Source organism: Crassostrea angulata, chromosome 7 (genome assembly GCF_025612915.1).
Source record: "Crassostrea angulata isolate pt1a10 chromosome 7, ASM2561291v2, whole genome shotgun sequence".
Taxonomy (NCBI): Eukaryota; Metazoa; Mollusca; class Bivalvia; order Ostreida; family Ostreidae; genus Magallana; species Magallana angulata.
This window is the reverse complement of record NC_069117.1, coordinates 17,549,796-17,570,301: the sequence shown is the minus strand read 5'-3', so window position 1 is coordinate 17,570,301 and position 20,506 is coordinate 17,549,796. Positions and strand designations below refer to the sequence as shown.

The 20,506-nt window shown below is 33.3% G+C and overlaps 2 protein-coding genes across 3 annotated transcripts; one reads left to right on the top strand and one right to left on the bottom strand.

Annotated features, from left to right (window-relative positions):
- The first annotated feature begins 24 nt into the window (after positions 1-24).
- On the top strand, positions 25-8,067 carry LOC128155684 (eEF1A lysine and N-terminal methyltransferase-like). Of its 2 annotated transcripts, none has more exons than XM_052817517.1 (14): positions 25-102; positions 383-496; positions 1,340-1,568; positions 1,917-2,125; positions 2,972-3,095; positions 3,264-3,382; positions 3,470-3,604; positions 3,869-4,055; positions 4,378-4,558; positions 4,834-4,956; positions 5,493-5,566; positions 5,786-5,921; positions 6,171-6,299; positions 6,605-8,067. In XM_052817517.1, exons 2-14 carry the CDS (start codon positions 405-407, stop codon positions 6,934-6,936), a joined length of 2,070 nt encoding a protein of 689 aa, XP_052673477.1. In that variant the 5' UTR covers positions 25-102; positions 383-404; the 3' UTR covers positions 6,937-8,067. The 2 variants fall into 2 exon arrangements, with proteins under 2 accessions (XP_052673477.1, XP_052673476.1); XM_052817516.1 differs by having other exon boundaries at positions 56-106.
- A 5,620-nt stretch (positions 8,068-13,687) lies between these two features.
- On the bottom strand, positions 13,688-19,924 carry LOC128156847 (cholesterol 7-desaturase nvd-like). Its single transcript, XM_052819157.1, has 6 exons — positions 18,892-19,924; positions 17,185-17,373; positions 16,814-16,992; positions 15,425-15,670; positions 14,640-14,813; positions 13,688-14,510 (listed from the first exon to the last, which is right to left on the bottom strand). The coding sequence occupies exons 1-6, from the start codon at positions 19,337-19,339 to the stop codon at positions 14,343-14,345; spliced, it is 1,404 nt and encodes a 467-aa protein (XP_052675117.1). The 5' UTR covers positions 19,340-19,924; the 3' UTR covers positions 13,688-14,342.
- Between the last annotated feature and the right edge of the window lie 582 nt (positions 19,925-20,506).

Sequence of the window (20,506 nt, the reverse complement as noted above, 5' to 3'; positions counted from 1 at the left end):
TATGTAAATTGAAATCAGAGAAACGTTTTTTCACAACTCGAACTGCAGAGAAGTAACAAGCTACAAATCGACTTTGACGAACTTCAGTTGACCGTCGAAAACGTGGGTAAACAAATATTTTCATAAAATGCAAACTTTTCCACTTTTGCTTTAATTCATATTTATGACGTTGAACAACAGAATTGGCATACACTTTTAATAACATACAGTTAACATCTAAATGTTCTTAAATAACGTAAGACTTAAAAAAGACTATAAGCAAACATTTCTTACATGTTTTCTTTTAACGTCGTACATTGCTAGTTATGTAAATTCCATTGGAAAGTTGTTTTTTTTTTAGTTTTTTTTAGACATTCACATATTTATTCAAATTCAATTCCAGGTGCTTTTGAAAATGACATAAAATGAATCTGCTTCCTCAAAACTACAAAGACTTCCATTCAGCTGAATATTGGGAGAACTTTTTTAAGAAAAGAGGAACAAAGGCATTTGAATGGTACATTTTTAATATGTACATTAAGCATTTATATTGTTAAACATACAGTTTTAGCACAAAACCAGATTAAGTGACCTTGGTGGATGTGTAACACAAGATTCCGTATTATTTGTATGGCATACATGTATGCAATGGAGATTCAGATAGTCACATTTTCAGCAAATCCAATCACTAGTGGAGTCTTGGATAAGCAAATGTGCTTTGTAGCTCAACTCTATTTTCAGATATATATATATATATATATATATATATATATATATATATATATATATATATATATATATATATATATATATATATATATATATTTTTTTTTTTTGGAATGGTTCAGACCACCATTAAAAATGATTTCTTTTTTGTTATACATGTATATCAGTAAATTGTGCTATTCCATATAAACACTAAGACAGATAAATGGTGCAAATTACTTAACATTAACATGTTTTAAGTACCGATAATTGGATGACTACAAGAAAAACATATGTGTGAATCAAGCAACAAAATATGAACTTTATCATTCTGAAACAAATCATTAATGCTTTAAATTTAATATCTTATTACTTGTTATTTTGCTTAGATATTTGCTTTTATGCACCAAATTTATCATTAATACAGTATCAAATCAACGTATATGATGCTTGATTTCTTGTGTTTTGGTTTAAGTTGTTTGTTCAAAAATTACTGATTCTTTCCTAAAATGCAAATTCTATGATGGTTTGATATACAGATATATTATTCAAGAAAATTATGTGTCTTCACTAGAGAATGAGTGTTTTAGGATAATAAATAATGTAAATAAATGCTGTAGCAGTTGTAAAATACATCTATTTTGCTTTATGTTAGGTATGGAGAATATCCAGAGCTTTGTGGAGTTCTTCACAAGTATGTTAAGACAGCTGATAATATCCTGATGATTGGGTGTGGTAACTCGGTACTGAGTGAGAACCTGTTTGATGTTGGGCATCACAACATCACAAACATTGACATCAGTGATGTCGTGGTCAGACAAATGACAGAGAGAAACAAAGAGCAGAGGCCAGAAATGAAGTATCTAAAAATGGATGCACTTGATGTAAGCATCAGTTTTAGCACTGTTGTTTCATTCAACTCGTAATTAGATGGTGCAAAATAATTATTCAATGAATATACAATATAAATATATAAATATAGATATATATATGTGTGATCCTGTTGTTTGAAAAGTTCTCTCTCAAATGATTTTGCAGAGTAATTCAAATTTTACATATTGATTAATATGGAATAGAAATTGAACTCACTGATGAACATGTCTTTGCTATTCATTTAAAAATCTAACAATTCAATTTAAAAAATGTCATATTCAAGTCTGCAAGTTTTGTTGATGATGGAAACTAAGAAGCAAACATCGTTAGTATTTTGTGCTTTTCCTTTATGGTTATAGATGGAATTTGAAGATTCTTCATTCAGTGTTGTCTTGGACAAAGGAACATTGGATGCCTTAATGGTAGACGATTCAGAGGCTGTGAATGAAGACATCAATAAATTGTTCTGTGAAATTGGGAGAGTGCTGAAACTTGGTGGTCGCTACGTCTGCATATCCCTAATGCAAGACCATATCTTGAACAAAGTTCTCCAGTATTTTCCAGATATGTGAGTACATGTTTTGAATTACGAGTGCAAATTTTAAGACTAAGATTTTTGCAATGAAAAATTGTAGATTTTAGATGATATTGACTTGTATTATCTTTATTTATCACATACAGATCAGAGGTGCCATACATGTTTTTTGAGGGAATAGTATTTTTAATTAAAGTTTACATAATTTCAACCACAATTTTTAACCGGGTTTTCCGAAGGAAAAATCTGGTTATTAAAATGGTGAAAATGGCGGGCGGGCGGGTGGGCGGCTGCCAAAAGGGTACCCTCATTGTACGGATAACTCCTCCTACACATTTCAAGATAGGAAGTTATTATTTTGCAGATCAATTGTACATATATCAGAGGTGTGCATATTGCTAGGATTTTGATATCTGATAATTTATGAAAAAAATACTAGCTTTTGAACTTAGTCACTTTTGGCAAAATATTGCATATAGGGTACCCTCATTGTATGGATAACTCCTCCTACACATTTCAAGATAGGAAGTTGTTCTTTTGCAGATCAATTGTACATAGGGTATATCAGAGGTGTGCATATTGCTAGGATTTTGATTTCTGATAATTTATGAAAAAAATACCAGCTTTTGAACTTAGTCACTTTTTGACAAAATATTGCATATAGGGGTACACCATTTCCCTGGATATGGGTTGACATGGATTATGGATAAAGTTCACATAAAAGAAAACCCGGTTTGCTGTCATATTGACAGCTTTTCACTTGTTATTGAATAAACTACATGTTTATTGATCATTTTAGATGATAAATTTGAGCTAGGAATTTCTTTTAATGACCAGTTTACATAATCTGATCTATCAGTTGTTACGTGTATATTTTAGAGGTTGGCCTGTTAGAATTCACAAGATTGACACAGAGAATTCTGAAAACACAGATAAGGATTTCCATCTCCCAGTGTTTGCCGTAGTTTTCACAAAATTTAAGAAAATGCCAAATATGAAACCTGTAAGTGAAATAGGTGCTGCCATTTAAGCTGCGATATTTATGAAAACAGTTTTATATCAAGTAAAATATTCATTTTTTCTGAATTTGTTCTTGAGTTCATTTTATTTTTTTTCAATCTCAATTTATGATGGTTTACATAAAAGTTGTATGGAATTTATATTTTTATAGATACTTGAAATTAGCAACTCTGAGGATAAATTAAGCCGACACAATGATGTAGACGAAATGAAAACTCTGATTAAAGAAGTACAGTACTATGCCATGATCAGACAGAAACTTAGCAAGAGGTTTGAGCAGTGTCAATTCCTCTTACCTTAGGATTTAATAACATGCAATGCCAGTGTACACATGACAAGACTTTGTTTTACTTACAGGAATTTGTTTGGAGAACAAGTGTCCTTGACCCTGTTTACATCAGCATCCACTGAGCCACGTTATACCCTGCACGTTGTGGATGTACCGGAAACTGGCCTCAGAAAATTTGCCATTTTTATAGTGCCACAGGGGAGGTAATTTGTACATCTTTAAATCATTTATTTTTAGTTTATATTTATTATAAACTAATATAAACTTATACATGTATATACATCCTAAGAGAGAGAGAGAGAGAGAGAGAGAGAGAGAGAGAGAGAGAGAGAGAGAGAGAGAGAGAGAGAGAGAGAGAGAGAGAGAGAGAGAGAGAGAGAGAGAGAATAGAAGAAATAGAAGAGAGTTTATTTTTTTTAAATACATGTATAAGCCTTTGAGACTAAGAATAGTAGTTAATTTGACAGAGAGACTGATTGGTTGTTTGGGTCAGAGGAAGGGAGGACCCACTTGGCTAAGAGTGCAGGCTTTGAGAGACTAGTGGTGGTCTCTCTTAGCAGGCACCACACATATGTTGACATGGAAAGTGTTAAACAGGAGCTGTCATTGAAAGTCATGGAACTGGCACCACCAGGCTACAAAGAAGGAGTGCAGGTGTGTTCAGGAGATTTTTCACTGAAACTAGGCAATTTAATATGTGTGATAACTTTTTACTTTGTCTAAAAATCAACATAATGGACATTGGAGGATATGTACCAATTTGTTAGGTATCATTTCATATGCAGCATGTTGTTTTAATAGGCTATAAGATAAAATGACTCGATCTTTCAAAAAATCATTATAGTACGATTTGCCAGTCTTGATGTCTGGTGAATTGATGAGCCGAGTTTGTAAAGCTATTTTGATTCGAAAATTGTTATGTTAAGAAAGAAAAAGAAAGAAAAAAATCCAATTATTGAGAGATGATTTTTTAAAGATTCCATTTCTGTCGTTGGGAGAAGACATTGGGAGTCGAACTGTAGTGTGTGAAGGTCACAGTGAACTGAGCGGGGACTATATAGTGGAGGATGTGGTAGCTGATGAAGGACAAACATTCAGAAGACTCATCTTTACTTCCTGTCCAAATGTTATCCAATCGGAAGCCAGATTGAAATTAGGTAGATGATTCTTTATTATCATGCTACAAGTTTTATCACAGAAATGTTAGGATAGCAGTTACTTTTATGAATTCCATATTTTCAGTCTGTTTTCCTTATAGCTTTTTATAAACTAATAAAATTTGAATTTAAATACAATACAGGTGATGTCATTAAAGGGGTTTTTACACTATGATTTTAAAAGATATTTAATATACTTGTACTGGTATGTAAGAAGTGAACCAAGTACATGTGAGAAAGCTCGGTTTCTTAATTATGATATATTTTACTTGTAGAGGGAAAAAAGAAAGGAAAAGGAAAGAAAAAACATGTTATTGACAACAGCTATTTGGCCAGCCATTACTATGTTGCCATGGTGACAGGATTAGGATTTCTAAACTCTGCTGTTAATAAAAATGGTAAGTGATCCTTTTCAGTATCTTTTTCATTTGAATGTAGACACCTATGCAGTTTTTTTAAATATACAATTTGAAAGGAGATTTTAAGACACATTAATTTTCAATTCATTCCTGTTGGTTTAAAAATTAAAATTTCAAATATACATGTATATTCAATGCCATATTTACATTTGCAAATGTGTTTGAATACATGTATATGAACCATATAAAAGCAAAAATGTTCATTTCTGTAAATATTTTTAATCAGTCCAGATGTCATTTCTTGACCTTACAATGATCTCTGCTTAAGCTAATGGTTTGATGGTTGATTAATACTTGATACAGTTTAATACTTTTGAAGTGTGAAGAATTTGCCTTTCTCAAACATAAGTATAAGTTATAACCGTGAAAAAAAGTTCACTGAGATATGAATTTGACTGATCAAATACTTCGAAAAGTCTTTCAGGCTTTACTGGATTTAACCATGTGACCAATCAAGTTTATATCCCAGTAAATTGTTTTAAACTTTCTGTTTATATTTTGATCATACTTTGTAGAGAGATTAAGCTGTGTATTGATAGGTCTTGGTGGAGGAGGGTTGCCCAACTTTTTACATCAATACATACCACAGGTAAATCTACTGAAGTTATATTGCTGGTACATATAATATCAGATCCTCTGAGCTCCACATTATATAGGATCTGTTATCTATTTAACAGTACATGTATGTGTATCTTTTGACATAAGAAAATATGTTAGAAATCAAGGAAAACAATTGTTTATTACATTCTTTTGTTAATTATTAATTTGCATTGAAAATATTCTTTTTTTTTTGCTGTGACTGATGTAGATGGAGATAGACAGCGTGGACATTGACCCGGCGATCGTAGAGGTGGCCAGAAAGTGGTTTGGATACCAGGAGGACCAGCGACAGAGAGCTCATGTGGCTGACGGAATCAAGTTTGTTCAGGATGCCATAAAACAAGGTTCTTAATTTAGTTGTCATCAAAACTTTTATTGAAAGTTTTTCATATATCCAGTTATGGCAGGGTTTTTTTTTAAAAATAGTTCCTCCAAGTTAATATGTATCACATCTATGCCGGTAAATAGTATTTTGAAAGTATTTAAATATTGTGAAAAATCATAAACAATAATTCCATTTTTGTATAGAATCAGTTTAAAAACATTTGTATTTTCGAATTGTTTAACAACCTAGTTGTAATATTTCTTTACAGGACAGAAAAAAGACATTGTGATTCTAGATGTAGACAGTAAAGATAGGACAACAGGCATGAGTTGCCCGCCCCTGCCCTTTGTAACACCTGCTTTTATGACTTCTGTCAAAGATTTGCTCAAAGACTCTGGTAAGTCTATTTTTAGCAATAATATTGTACATGTATTTAAAAAAGTACATTATCATGCATAGTTGCAATTTGTATTTTTTTTCTTAGACATATTTGTAAAAGATAAAGTTATGAAGAATATTCCCCCATTATTAAAAAGCTTTTTAAAAAGCTTTTTGAGAAGCTTAACATTCTCTACATTAAAAGCTTCAGATCTTCTTCTCTTGAAGTGAGGTTGAAAGCCCAATCAGGAAAGGTTATCGGTACTTTGTAATTGGTGTGTTATTCGATAATCATGGAATGAGACTTTCTCACTTTTCTCCTAGGCCTACTGATGTTAAATGTTGTTTGCCGAGATGACAAGCTGAAGAATCAGGTGTTCCAAGACATCCAGGAAGTGTTTCCCTATGTGTACACCAAAGACTTTACAGACGATGTGAACACAGTGCTGTATGCCCTCCCCTCCCAGCCTGTGTTACCTGACCCCACATACAGGTCAGAAACAGGGGGTAAGAAAAAGGGGGGTCCAGTAGACCCATTGATTAGGGGACTCAGTGCCAATGTGTCAGTGCTACAGAAAAACATTAAAGACTCAAACAGTTCCGTCAGTGTGGATCTTGTGGAGATGCTGCAGGGAATTAAACTGGTCAACAGGTGAAAACTTTCTATACTAGAGAGAAATACATCTTATGAACAAGATTTGATTTTGTCGTTTTTTACATTTATATCACATTTTTAATTCATCAATCAAATTTCTTTATCTTCATGGTCAGAGGCATTGGGATAGAATTTCTGTGTAGCACAATTTCTCACAAGGGACATAATACTAAATATTGGTTGTCAATCTGGTAATATTTTATTTTAAGAGTTATCTCTCTTCTTGTATATAAGCCACAGGAATACACGTAGCAACTGCTAAAGTGATGTATGCGCAATAATTGACAAAATAGCTTTAACAATCACAAATATCACAAAATGCAGGTATTTTTATTTGATTCAAAACTTGCCAATATGCGTGAACATATATTTTGAGGAGAAAAGAAATGTTTTTTTTTTTCATTATTCATTGAGCTGAATTCAGCAAGTACGTGTATTTTTGTACTTACTTATTTTACAAATGAAAGTGTTTTTTCTTTCAAACGATTTTTCAGTGCAAAGTTCTTTTATTAAATCTGGTAAAAAAAAATATGAAAAACGATTAATTCATGTGTTTGCTAGGTGTTTAAAATAATAAATAAATGTATTTATAGCTTAGAAAGTCAACTCAATTTTTGATGTTCTTTGTTTTAAATGAAATGTGTTGATTGAACTTCTGGCTGTGATGAGAATGTAGGGAGCACTGTTGCTAGGGTACGGTTCAGTATGGTTCAGGAATGTAGAAAATGCACCCAAATGTTTGAGTTGCAGAATCTTTAAGAAAAGCTTTGGACAGGAAATTTATCTTAAAAAACTTCTAAATGATTTAAGATTCATATTTACAAAATTTAGAACCTGTAATCATAAATTACCAGTTGAAACTGGAAGATGCAATAACATAGAAAGATGTCAGAGAATTTGTTCGTATTGTAATAAAAACACTTTGGGTGACGAATACCACTATGTTATGGAATACCAGGCATTTTATTTATTCCGCAACAAATTAATTCAAGAAAAATACTCAACAAATATTATCACTAATAAATTTGGGAACCTTATGAATACCAGTGACATTGATTCATTAACAAAATTGTCCATATTTGTTAAAAAAATATATTATTAGCTTGATTTATTAAACTCTTGCTCTTCCTAACTTGACTCTGTATTTGTACATTTGTAAATATTTTTGTTTTTTGTACCATTGATATGGTTTGAGCGAAATAAGCATTCAATACGTAATAATATAATTTATAACAATAATGTAAAAATCCCCTCACTGGCTGGTACCCCGGTCAGTATCTGGGACAGCGATCTGTGAGCCGATTACCCTCATTCTTTTTATAAACATTACGATGGCTTTTCAAATAAAAAGAATAAGATAAAAAATAGAGAAACTCCATATTTGAACACCTCGTGATAGTGTCTCGCGTCCGTTGACGACGGGAAGTTATCTTCAGATGCCAGTAATAGTGCGTGATTCACGGGCGCTGTAGGGGGTCAGGTGGGAGCACTGCAAACACACGAAATGTGTGATTACACAACGACTTCAGGGAAAACCCGATTTATGTAACACACTCGGTTTATGACCAAATACCCGTTTTCGCTTTTTTTTTTTTACTTTTTTTTTCAATTATTGAATGACATTGTTATGTCATGCATGGCTAGGGCAGGGAGTGGTTGGAGGTTGGGATGTTGGGCCAGTAGTGACATTTTCAGACAAATTGCTGCAGCAGAGAAATACATATTTTATCTAAAATACATAAAAGATACATATAATGTCATATCTCTGACTAAAGCATCCTGTCTCATGTAATAAATCTTTTCCTTATTAAAAGCTTTGCTCATTCAATGCATAGTTTCCTGTGTCAGATTAGCGCCTCTTACGACCGAGATGTATTTATTTTTACACTTAATTGTTTATAGATCCCTAATATTGCGCAACCCAAAATTCAAGTATTTGTCACCAAACCATATATATATATATATATATATATATATATATATATATATATATATATATATATATATATATATATATATATATATATATATATATATATGTCATTGTAAACACAATACTTTTTTTTTAAAATAGCAGTTGAATATAAGCGATGGGTATTAACGGTACAAAGTAATCAGATAAAAAACTTTTCAATTAAAATCTATGTCACTCGTAGATACAAAAGAACAACATTGACAAAGATTTTGTTAAATACTAAACATAGACTGAAATAAATCGCTAGGGGGTATTTAAAAATTTATTTTTGGTTAGCTCCATTCATAATTTCTTTCTAATGTACGTCACTCGTCTACATTTACTACGAGCTGTAATTATTCGGTGACCTTCGGATTTATTAACAAGAGGCCTGCCCCCATAGTTGTAAATGGGGTATGAAAGACGATTAATTTCAGTATTGAAATATATTTTTTTAAAAAGATTTCGAAATGTTGGGACGATAAACTTATGTTCACCCTTTCTTGCTTTAGTAACAAATAGGCAAATAAACAGCAACACAGCCGTATGCGTGTAAACTGTTTGTTTTCAATTAATTAATGTATGTTGACAACACTGATCAATTGGATTATATCATAGTGACCAGAAATAGCGAGGAACAGCATCTTTTCTTTGTTTAGAGTTATAAAGAATTGTCGTTTACTGAATTTTAAAGTCGTGTAATGAAGGAGGTTACGTGGTCAACTAATTACCTATCAGATATACCTTGAATTCTATGACATGATTTTTTTTCAGTTATAAACTTTAATTTGGTAAAGAAAAATTCCATATAATTTAGCATTAAATTTTGATTATTTTCCTATATATTTTTAAACAGAGATCTTCTCTAGGGGATTAATATAGTATAGAAATGGCCACCACATCCAGCCACTTAATTTCATTAAATTCATTTTAATTCGTGTTGAGAAGTAAACTATTTCGTTAAACGAGTCGGCATCGCGTATATTTTTCTGTCTCGTTCCATTGTTATACACTCGTTATAACAACAAGTTAATTTTCTGATTATGACAAGTTACATGTACTATTTTGTTACAATAAGTTTATCTCTGGCTTTACAACGATTACTTTTTATTGATAATTTAAATGATGGGAAAATAAGCTTTCTAAATACCACGAGAATTACATTTCATAGAGATTGTGTAAATACTGAAAGGTAATACTGTGCTGTAGAGGGGACAGACTCAGGACTACCTGAATCCTCCTTGACAAGCAGTGTTTCATGTTTTGATGACATACAGTGCGTGTTATTAACAATGAATTAAAACTGCTTTGCATTTCCTGATCTTTTGTCAAATTGCATTGGGCTAAATTGAATTAAAGAGAATAAATCTCCCCTAGGGTGACCTCCTTATGGCAAGCATGACGTTACATGTACTCTGACAATCCCTCAGAATGACGATTTATTCACTAACTTTTTTATGCTGATGCTGTTATTGTCTAATACATTCTACACAATGCAAGTCGGGCACCAAATACATCAGGGTGGATGACTAAGATCCAAAAGGGCTGAATGATCATGACCAGTATGAAATAAGCATGTGTACTCTTACATTTACACATGTTAGCGTAAGGTATAAGAAGAATGAATATTTTTTCCAGGCGGCAGGTATGGCTACCTCAGTGTTGGCTTCAGATTTGTATACAGTTACTAGTAGCTACATTAGTGGGTTATTTGTTTGTTTATATTTTTCTCTTCATGTGATTTATGTGTCATTTTTAAACTCACAGGATGATAACACTGAAGCTTGATGTGATGGGAGGAGAGGAGGTATCGTCCCTTACCCAGTCACATGTTCACTGCAGCATAAATAAAACAGAGAACTTTCCTGTTTATTACTGTATTAAAACGATGACGTATGAATATAGTGATTCATTTGAATTTGAAAGAAACCCCTGGTCTGTTCACTTACGTATTGTAACTGTGTTAGCATGTTTTGTCAGATGGTAAACGTTACAAAATGTGCACAATCAGAATTTTGTTCAGAAATCTGGATCTTCATGTAAATTGGTGCAAGTTTTATAGCCATACAAGAATGGATAACTGTATTCGGTTTAAATGTAAAAAAAAAATAGCAATGTAAAGAATTCTCCAGAAAGAAGTTTTTTGTTTGTCGATATTATACCATATATTCCCTACACCTATGTAGCATACACACATCTTTTATTTGGATTACCGGGTAATGTTAGGATAAGGTAAATACAGTACCTGGTGTATCTTTTATGAACACGTTTCGCATTTACAAACCACATCTGTACTGACAGCAGAAATGATTAAAAAATATGAAAGTGTAATGAGAAGCTATTTCAAAATCGAACATCTTCAGGCCTTTGAGGAAGATCCAATGAATTGTCGTCGCCGGAAACCCACGCACCGTCTCGCCTCCCGTAACTTGTAAGAGAAGCGTGACCGAAAGAGGGTGTTCCGACGAACTCTCTATTTGAAATAATATTTACAAACACAACCGAAGAAAATGGGGCTTTTCACAACGTAAGCTTGTTTTTGAGACAGCGTAAAAACCATATCAGTTTTAGCTCACCGTGATGAAGTCAGGGAGATCTTATGCTATAACCTCGGCGTTGGCGTCGGCGTCCGAACCTGGATAAAGTTTTTGTTTCAGGTCGTGTATCTAAGTACATGTAATACTTGTCCTGTCTCCAAAAACTTGCATGGATGATGCATCAGGACCCACCCATGGATCTGAAAGGCTTGGATGATGAACATGGGCCATGATTTTCAGTTGCTGAAGGTGATCGAAGCAGGTCAAAGTTTTGGGGGCAGGTGCCCTTTGATGACTATATCTAAGTTATTACTGGTTCTATCTTCACCAAACTTGTATGGATGATGTGTCCTATGATACTTATGCACTTGACAGGCTTAAATGCTGAATCTGAGCCAAAGGTTTCGGATGTTAGATGAGGTTAAGGTTTTTGGAGATGTTTAAAGTTTTTGGAGCAGGTGATCTTTGATGACTATACCCCAGGTATTACTGGTCATATTTACACCATATTTAAACGAATGGTGTGTCTTATGATACTTCTGCACTTGACGGGTATTTCATATTACATAAAACAAAATTTCATGATATCATGTGATACATTTTCGTTTCATATGATACAATATCGTATCAAATGATACATAATCATATCATAGTATACAATATAATTTAATAAATTGAATAGATAAGATATCATTTGAAATGATATCCTAGTATATGATACGATATCATTTCATAAAGTACAATATTGTAAAATATTACATGATAAAGTATCAAACACTATTTTTATGAAACGATATGATATTGTAATATAGGATATGCTTTTGTATTATATGATATGGTACTGTATCATGTAATATGATACGATATTGTATTATATAATATTATATTGTATCGTACAGTTTTGCATTTTATGATGTAGGCTATTTTGTCAAACCATGTTACAATATCTAATATTTTGATATAAATGATCATTAATTATGATTTTCATAAGCATGTATTATAATCAAAGTGGTCTCAAACAGGTAATGCCTTGTCTCGGTGAGCTTTGTAATTTGTGATTACCGATGTTTTTAATATTTTTCAACATTTTAGATTTTATTTATTGTGAAAATAAGCTATAGGTCTGTTACTTCCGGTCTGAAAAAAATCCGGATAGACGACCTGAGAGCTACAGTTCCGTACGTGCTAAATCATTGCAATTTACACACAAATTCTGAGGATTAGTAAAATTAATAAGCTAGCAATAAATTCTTTAGACAATTTACTACTGATATTGTTACTTTACTTGCCCCAGACTCTCCCTAAAACACGCTAATAAACCTCAGAAAATGAAGCATGTTAAATTCACGTTTTGATTTTAAGATCATATAAAAATGAAGTTTCCCTGACTTTGCGTGGTCCTTAAAAAGTCCCAAATCGTCTATCTATGGCCCTTGTGTATAATCATATAGTAAAGCGCAATCCGTGTCTCAGCTGGTAATGCGTCGCCAAGTAAGCCGTGGGCCCAGTAAGGAAAGTTTGCTCTGTCTGACTCAAAAGGAAGCAAAATTTTGACGCACACGGGATTGAGTTTCGCGCTGGTTTCCTAAAATAATATTTCCAATTGCGATTTCTTTCTTTGTTCAATCAAAAATGACATGAACACGTTTCTTCTATATCGATTTTCGAAGATTTAGATTTTTGTTGTCGTTACCACCATGCACTTTTCGTCCACGTGTGTGTGTGTGTGTGTGTGTGTATATATATATATATATATATAATTGTCAAAAATGAACTCAAAACTTCTAAGGATGGCGGGAAATATATATTATGTAGGGCGGACAATAGGTTTGCAGCCTGTTTTATATTATAAACCAAAACACAAAATATAACCAAAAAGCACGGCAATTTTCTGATCCGGGTCTTCTTTCAGTCACACAAAAAGACAGGCACCTGACGTTATATAATTTTCTCATAATAAAAATTACCCTATATCTAATAATACAGTGTATTATTAGATATAGGGTATTTTATTTTTATTATGAGAAACTATATTCAAATTGTAGCTGTGTCTTGTTTTGTATATGAAGAAGTGAATACTTTAGTTAAGTATTCGTACATATCCTTCCCCGTTTGTTTTGTGCATCACATAATCTGGCAATGAAAATCTATTATACATCCGATTTTTTTTTTCTAATTTCTCCCTCCTTTTCTTCAAAAATTGATACCGGTATACCAAATATATTGACAACTTGTATAGCCTAAGATATTATATGACAAGATTATGTAACAAAAATATATTCAATTTATTAAAGGAGACCGTACATGAACCAATTTACTACTAAAATAGTGATAGATACTAAATTCAACGGCCCTGAGAAAAATATCGTATATAATTAAACTAAACAATAAATAAATGTACAGTATAAAGTCTAAGTGTCAAATAAGAAATAGTAAAATCGTATATACATGTACATTAGAATTGACGGATTACAATACAGTCAATATTTCATCGCATGATCATACAAGTATTAAAATTTTTGTTCATATTCCTCCATTATACTTGTCAGTTGATGCAATAATGAAACAACGTTATACCGGATCAGTCAGTGTCTGTTCTGTTCATATTCAGTGATTAATGTTCTCCACATGTTTAGAAAAAAATATTTGAAACGAAGTCAAATATGCATTAAAACTCTCAATCACCGAGATCAAATAACAAAGAGCATCAGTGAAGCTTATTTCTATCACAGTTAGGGTAATGTACAGCAAATAAATGATGGTGAAAATATAACATGGTGCATTATTGCTGGTTGAGTTTCGATGATTGTCGCTTGAAGTCTATGAATGCCATTTTGATTTACACGTACAAGTTTTTCTCGGAAGATAACTAGCAGTATATGTTTTACGCTGACTTTGAATCAGACGAGACGTCAGTCACCATTCCAAGGTATCTCTTTGGAACTTTAATCTGGGACTATTCTCAGAGTAAAATTGAGAAAACCACCTTCTGTGTTTGGCTACCTGAGAATCTTCTTTGGATTTGACAAACAAGGGTTTCTTCTCGTATCGTTTGTTGTTCCAAATCATTATATCCCTTTCGAGCTGAAAAAAGGCATAAAAAATTAGTTTTGAATATTTATATTTCAGTTGTATTTGAAGATTTTTTTTCGCAAATAGAAAAAGATACATAATTTAAAATTAAGTTAAACCTAGTTTCAAATAATATTGCACCTGTATCGCTTCGCCTAGTAAGAAAAATTTGCCTATAAAAGCTGGAAGATTCTTTTGAAAGTAGAGATTGTGAACCAGTTTCTGGACAAGAGGTTCGGTGGGAACGAGGTGTTGTACAAAGGTTCCGCTCCCGATGGGTGAATGAAAAGTCAAGTAGACAATTCCAGGCCCAATCTGTAACGAAAGAAATGAGAATCTGTTACTTTTACGTGTACATACGTTTATCAAAATAAATAACAGTTACACAAACATGTGTTTATTAAGATGTGTAATTGAATAAAGGCTGTTTTGATAGTAAATGACATGCGTGGATCTAGGCAGAATAATCGCATGTGTGCCATGTTTTCGGTAAGGTACTCTAAAACACTGTGTGAAATAAACATCTTGCAGAGTACCACTCCAAACAAACCAGGATTTAATTCGAATCCCACATGGCGTGCGTCATTTCTTTGTTGCCGAGTTAAACTTGCACTCTGCAACATTGCCCAGAAATTATTCTAGTTTTAAGAGTGCTTTGTAAAATTTATTTCTATGCTTGTTTTTAGCTTACAGACAAGTTGAATGGCTGAAATTGAGGAAGATTTTAGTTTACAATCATAGGAAATGATAAGAAGTTGTAAAAAAGGTTCATTTCAAGGACATTTTTAAGATATGCATTTAAACGTATCTCAGCCACTTTCTTTTAGTAATTTAAATGTTGTATATAGAACAATATAGACACAACGGATACTCGACTTATTGACTACCTCCACTTATAGTATCGATAATATAGGTCGACCTATTACCTGTTGCGCTGTCACGTCCATGTCTACAGGTCGGAATGCCTTTCCGAACAGGTTCATGGAATGAGTTAGACGAAGGGTCCCTATGTGTTCGTTTGGAGGCGGATTCGTTTCCCAATTTGCCGTCCACGAGTGGCTTCCAAATGACCACAATGCACTCCACATATTACGTAAGTCAATTCCTGACGTAATCAGTGGGGCATGGACACACTCCAGATGTTGTAGATCCGCCCCATTTTCTGGTACTTCCTACAAGATTAAGTTCATTTTGAAATGTAAAACACGTGTTTCTGCACGTTCATGATCAAAGAGTTCTTTGTATATTGTTTTCCTAATTTGGTTTTGTTAGACAGCTACATAGTTTATCCACTAAGTGAACTCGACTTTGGTATTTTTTTAAATCCAGGTACTTGTCTCATGAATGAAGTGATTATATTAAAATATATTTATGGTGTTAAAGCCAATCAGGATTGGATGACATGTCGCCATAAGGAGAAATGCGTTTAAGGAGATTGATAATAACGCTAAAATTAAAACGTCTCTGTTTGATATCGTGTTCCTTCCAATATTCTAACAGGAATTCTCTCAGTGACGGGACATCGCTCAAATTGTGTTGACTCAATGACGATGACTGTTTTAGTAAAAATTCTTACCATTCGTAGTAGGAAAATAATTCGAAGTATTTTTCAATTACCATAATATAAAATAAAGTGAAGTCAGAGAATGACCTGACTGAAAGTACTGTTAGGCTACTAGCATAGAATAGACCAGAACAGGAGTCTCCTGCTGGACATAAACATGGGCTTGTAATACAAGTAGGTTTACTAGTGACGGAGACATGAGAAAATTTCTCTGTCCAGTAACGCCAACCACCAATAAACCCCATCCGACTTGTATATATATATGTACATGCATATACCTCAACCCCCCCCCCCCAAAAAAAAATTGTCATTTGGCGCGCCAAATCTTTATTTTATAGAACCGTTTTAACAAGAGCTTGGACTTTGGGCAGTACGTGATAAGCACCGATTTGATTAAGGCGGGGTCTACTATTGGTTAACTTTCCAGCCATGTGCTATTAAATAGAAATGCATACATTGCACGCAATGACACTCGTCCGACCTCATCCAGGGATGTATATTTCGCTAAAACAGCGTCAGTTTCACACAGCAGAGCAACGGTTTTGACAGTCTTTTGATATTAATGAGGTTCTCTTAGCGAATTAGAAGAAAGGAAGACAATGTTTGACAGCTTGTTTTGATGAGCAAACGAGATAGTAACATCCCTCCGAAAGTCCAAGCTGTTGTTAAAACGATTGGGTTGATATTCCTTTATAAATTACATATTAAGGTTAGAGTGTGTAAAAATATTAACCCTTTTTCATCTGAGTACCTCTATATGGCAGTTGATATAGTGCTCCGTTCTTCCTCGGTACACCCAGTCCCCGCTCTGAATTTCCTCTATCCTTGGTACTGTCCACGTAGGAGCGGAGTCCTCGGCGTGATACCAAAAGTATATGTAACCGTTAGCCTCATCAGATATGTAACTTTTTACTTTGGCAATATCTGGAACTATACGAAGTATTGCGGATAGTTTAAGATTTAATATACCCACAGTAATTAAATAACAGAGTTCTGTATATAATATTTCCAAAAGAAAGGAAAACAATTTTAATTTTGAAATAGTAAAAATTATTACGTTAGATGTATCAGTTAGTCAATGCACTAGAAACTCGCGCTTTTCATGCAGAAAACGTTTTGTACCTTTCTCAGAGTATGGAATTTTCGTGCATTGTCCGTCGCTCCCTCTGAACTGCCAGCCGTGGAAAGGGCATTCTAAACAGTCGCCCACAACGCGCCCACCAACGGCAAGATTTGCGCCCATATGTGGGCAGTAGGCATCAATGACATGTATAGTTCCATCTTCTCCCCGAAAAACGGCCAGATTTAAACCTATACGAGAAGTAGATGTTTATATGTCAATTCATTTATAATCACATTTTTCAAGATTGATGTACCATAGTTTTTTAATGTCCATTTTATTTTCAAGTATTTAAAATTTCACTTGTATGTATTAAGGGGAGGGGGCATTTATTTCTCGTAAAAAATACCAAAAAAAAAAAAAAAAATACAGTGTGCTTTTCCCTTTAAAAAGGAGGTTTACTTATCCAGTTTAATTGTGAAAGAAACGGTTTGATTTATAGCTGCTAGTTTAATTCCTTTAGATCTGACACCACTTGTCAACAATTAAAGAAAAGTCGATTGAATGTAATTGTTTTGATTCTCTCTTGGTGTTTTATAGTACACGACACAAAGGTGTCAACACGTCATAACGCAAGTGATACTTTAATGCAAGTACATGTTCACGCAAAGTCTTCTCAACTAGAGCATGACTAGTACCCGTGGACGAAAACTGACCGTAGGTATATTTGACTTCTTACATAACCAGTCTAAGATAAAGGGTTTTATTTTGATTTATTTTTTGGTTTTTTAAAATAAAGGGGGGGGGGCTCTTTAATAATTTCTTTCTTGTTAATGATTTTAAGCACACATTACTCTCAGGGAAGGTGGAATGAAACGTACTTATTTTTGTCTCAAAAAATACTGGCTTGCAAGCCAGTATTGTTTGTTGTAGTTTAGTTTACGCCGAAAGCGGTTTAAAGTACATTCGTTTCTCTATCGTTTTTGCACACCTACATGTAATGATTGCATTGGTCATTGATGTAAATTCCTAGGTTAAATTCCCTTTAAAGAATCGTGTGACAATAGATTTGCGTGCATTGTATTAAAATCAATTTCCCTTTGATGTGAAAATCAATGGATATTAAGAAAAGCTTTAATTGGTACAATGTAATTGATTGAATCATTGTGGTACCGAGTCCCCGATATCCGCCGGTCATTGGGGCAAACAATAAAAACGTCATGTTAATTGTCATTAAGTAATTGGTCTAGGTACACAACAAGTCCTGTTTTTATTGGTAGATTACGACCAAGACAAAACATGCATATAGTCATGAACAGAGAGGAAGGAAAACATTTACGTCCCACACACACGTGGTTTCCAATGTTTACGCCTCAGTACAAGGATGGAAAGTTTCAACTTTATGTTCAGCATCAAGATTATGATCGATCGAAAATCGTGATTAAAAAAGTATTATACTTGAGGTTAGAATTTTCAAGGAAATGTTGGGTTACTGGGTTTTTCCTGTATGTTATAAAGGTACATTTATTGTAAAGTGCATGACGATAAAACGTTTTGCTGGAGATATCTCCAAATTTTCAGCTACATGCATACAGAGTTGCAACTACGAACTGGTATATCTATGTTGATTTTATAGCGAATGAAAACTTTCAAAAGCATTACAAAAATTAGCAAATAAACATATTAATTAATCCTATTGATAAATTCAAAACAAAATTACATTTTTATAAAATGATTTGGCTATAATATCGATAAAGTTATGAACTTACCTAAAAGAGAGATATTTTTGACATCTCCGGCTTTGATTTTTGAGCCTTCAATTAACCCAAACCAGCCGTTGGGGTATATTGGAGGTAAATCCCCGGTCGCTCTCTGTCTCCGAACTCTATTGGCCATTTCCTTCATGGACATGCGGCCTTCCGGGATATATCCGATATCTCCCAGGTTCCGAACTCGATCCATAGGTAGAAATAAGACACCATATAATTTGTACAGTGGGTAAAACAAAACTGTGATAACAGTACAGGTTATAATAACCCTGTAGTCTGTTAGGAGATACAGTAGAGGGAAATTCCATTTGCACGTCCAGAGCCGACCCGCTGTCTCATACAGGGGTACGTTCAGTAGTCTCTGGGTGACAGTTGCGGACACTGCTAGTATCAACAAACATAATGTGGCTCCAAAAGAACCAAACTTTTTCATATGGCCCATAGTCATTATATGCGGTTTCACCGAACGAACAGAACTGCGTGTAATGACAGAACCACGCGTCTACCGGTCTTCTCTTTCTATCGCACCAGCGTTTAATAACTGCTCATTTTTATATTTCCGCCAGCCTTTTCGATTGGTCGGAAGTAAATACGTAGAAAAAGAATTTTGAAATAGCGTGGATTTAAATCTCCTCTTATGATGTCTATACATGCAGGAATTTAGGAAATCAGTATTTAATTGAACTGATCAAGTTATATAATTCACAAATGATAGACTTATTGTTCTGAACCGAATATTTGACGGACTCGATGAATTATAAAGCTACCGAGCATATTCAAAATATTTCAGTGATAATAGATTACCGGGTTAGAAGTATTATTGCTGAAATGGTGAAAAATCAGAAGCAGATTCTATTTTCAAATAAATCAGGATGTTACTTCGTTGTAATTTTGGTGCAGTTTCATGAGTTGGGTGAATCCAACATTCCCCCGCCCGATAAAGTTGTCATTCTATAAATACATAGAAGATGAAGATCTATCCATAAAAGAGCTGATATTTTGATTGTATGCTAAAATCAAAGTATTACTATATTAATGGATATATTGGATAAAATTCCACATGTACATTAAACAATAATTAAAACTCATGGACACAAAAAGCAAGGTAAATTGAAATCAAACTAAAGCAGTAATTTATAAAAAACACCCCCAAATTTCTTTTATAGAAAAACATAAATCAAAAAAGTAATTCTATCGCATTTGAAAGCTATTTCTGGGATCTTTCCTGTCTCATGAAAATTCTCTTGAAAATTTTAGAATTAATAAAAAAAAAATACAAAACTAACAAACCCAAAAGTTGAAAACAAATAAACAAAACCAATTATCACTTTAAAACATTAGAGTATTGCTATTTCTTTTGAAAACATTTTCTGGGAATAAGATACAGAAAAAAAACGAAGACATTTTGACATTTTATTTAGTAATATTATCGCCCAATACTAGCATAAAATCAAAACACAAAGAAAGACAACCCCAGACACTCAACAATTTCACAGTACACATATTCATTTTATCAAAATAATACTTCAGATAAAATTCAGTTTATATTTTAAAAAAAATTAAAACACAACAGAACTAACGAACAAAGCAAGAAAAAAAATTCACACATCCCTGA

What these genes read in the sequence shown, in the direction of transcription:
- LOC128156847 (XM_052819157.1), bottom strand. Translation starts at nt 19,339, where the DNA reads ATGACTATGGGCCATATGAAAAAGTTTGGTTCTTTTGGAGCCACATTA. An exon ending in AATTCCATACTCTGAGAAAG is followed by an intron (nt 16,993 to 17,184) that starts GTACAAAACGTT and finishes TACTTCGTATAG; the next exon opens with TTCCAGATATTGCCAAAGTA. An exon ending in TACTAGGCGAAGCGATACAG is followed by an intron (nt 14,511 to 14,639) that starts GTGCAATATTAT and finishes GCCTTTTTTCAG; the next exon opens with CTCGAAAGGGATATAATGAT.
- LOC128155684 (XM_052817517.1), top strand. Translation starts at nt 405, where the DNA reads ATGAATCTGCTTCCTCAAAACTACAAAGACTTCCATTCAGCTGAATAT. An exon ending in AAATGCCAAATATGAAACCT is followed by an intron (nt 3,096 to 3,263) that starts GTAAGTGAAATA and finishes ATATTTTTATAG; the next exon opens with ATACTTGAAATTAGCAACTC. An exon ending in TACATCAATACATACCACAG is followed by an intron (nt 5,567 to 5,785) that starts GTAAATCTACTG and finishes TGACTGATGTAG; the next exon opens with ATGGAGATAGACAGCGTGGA.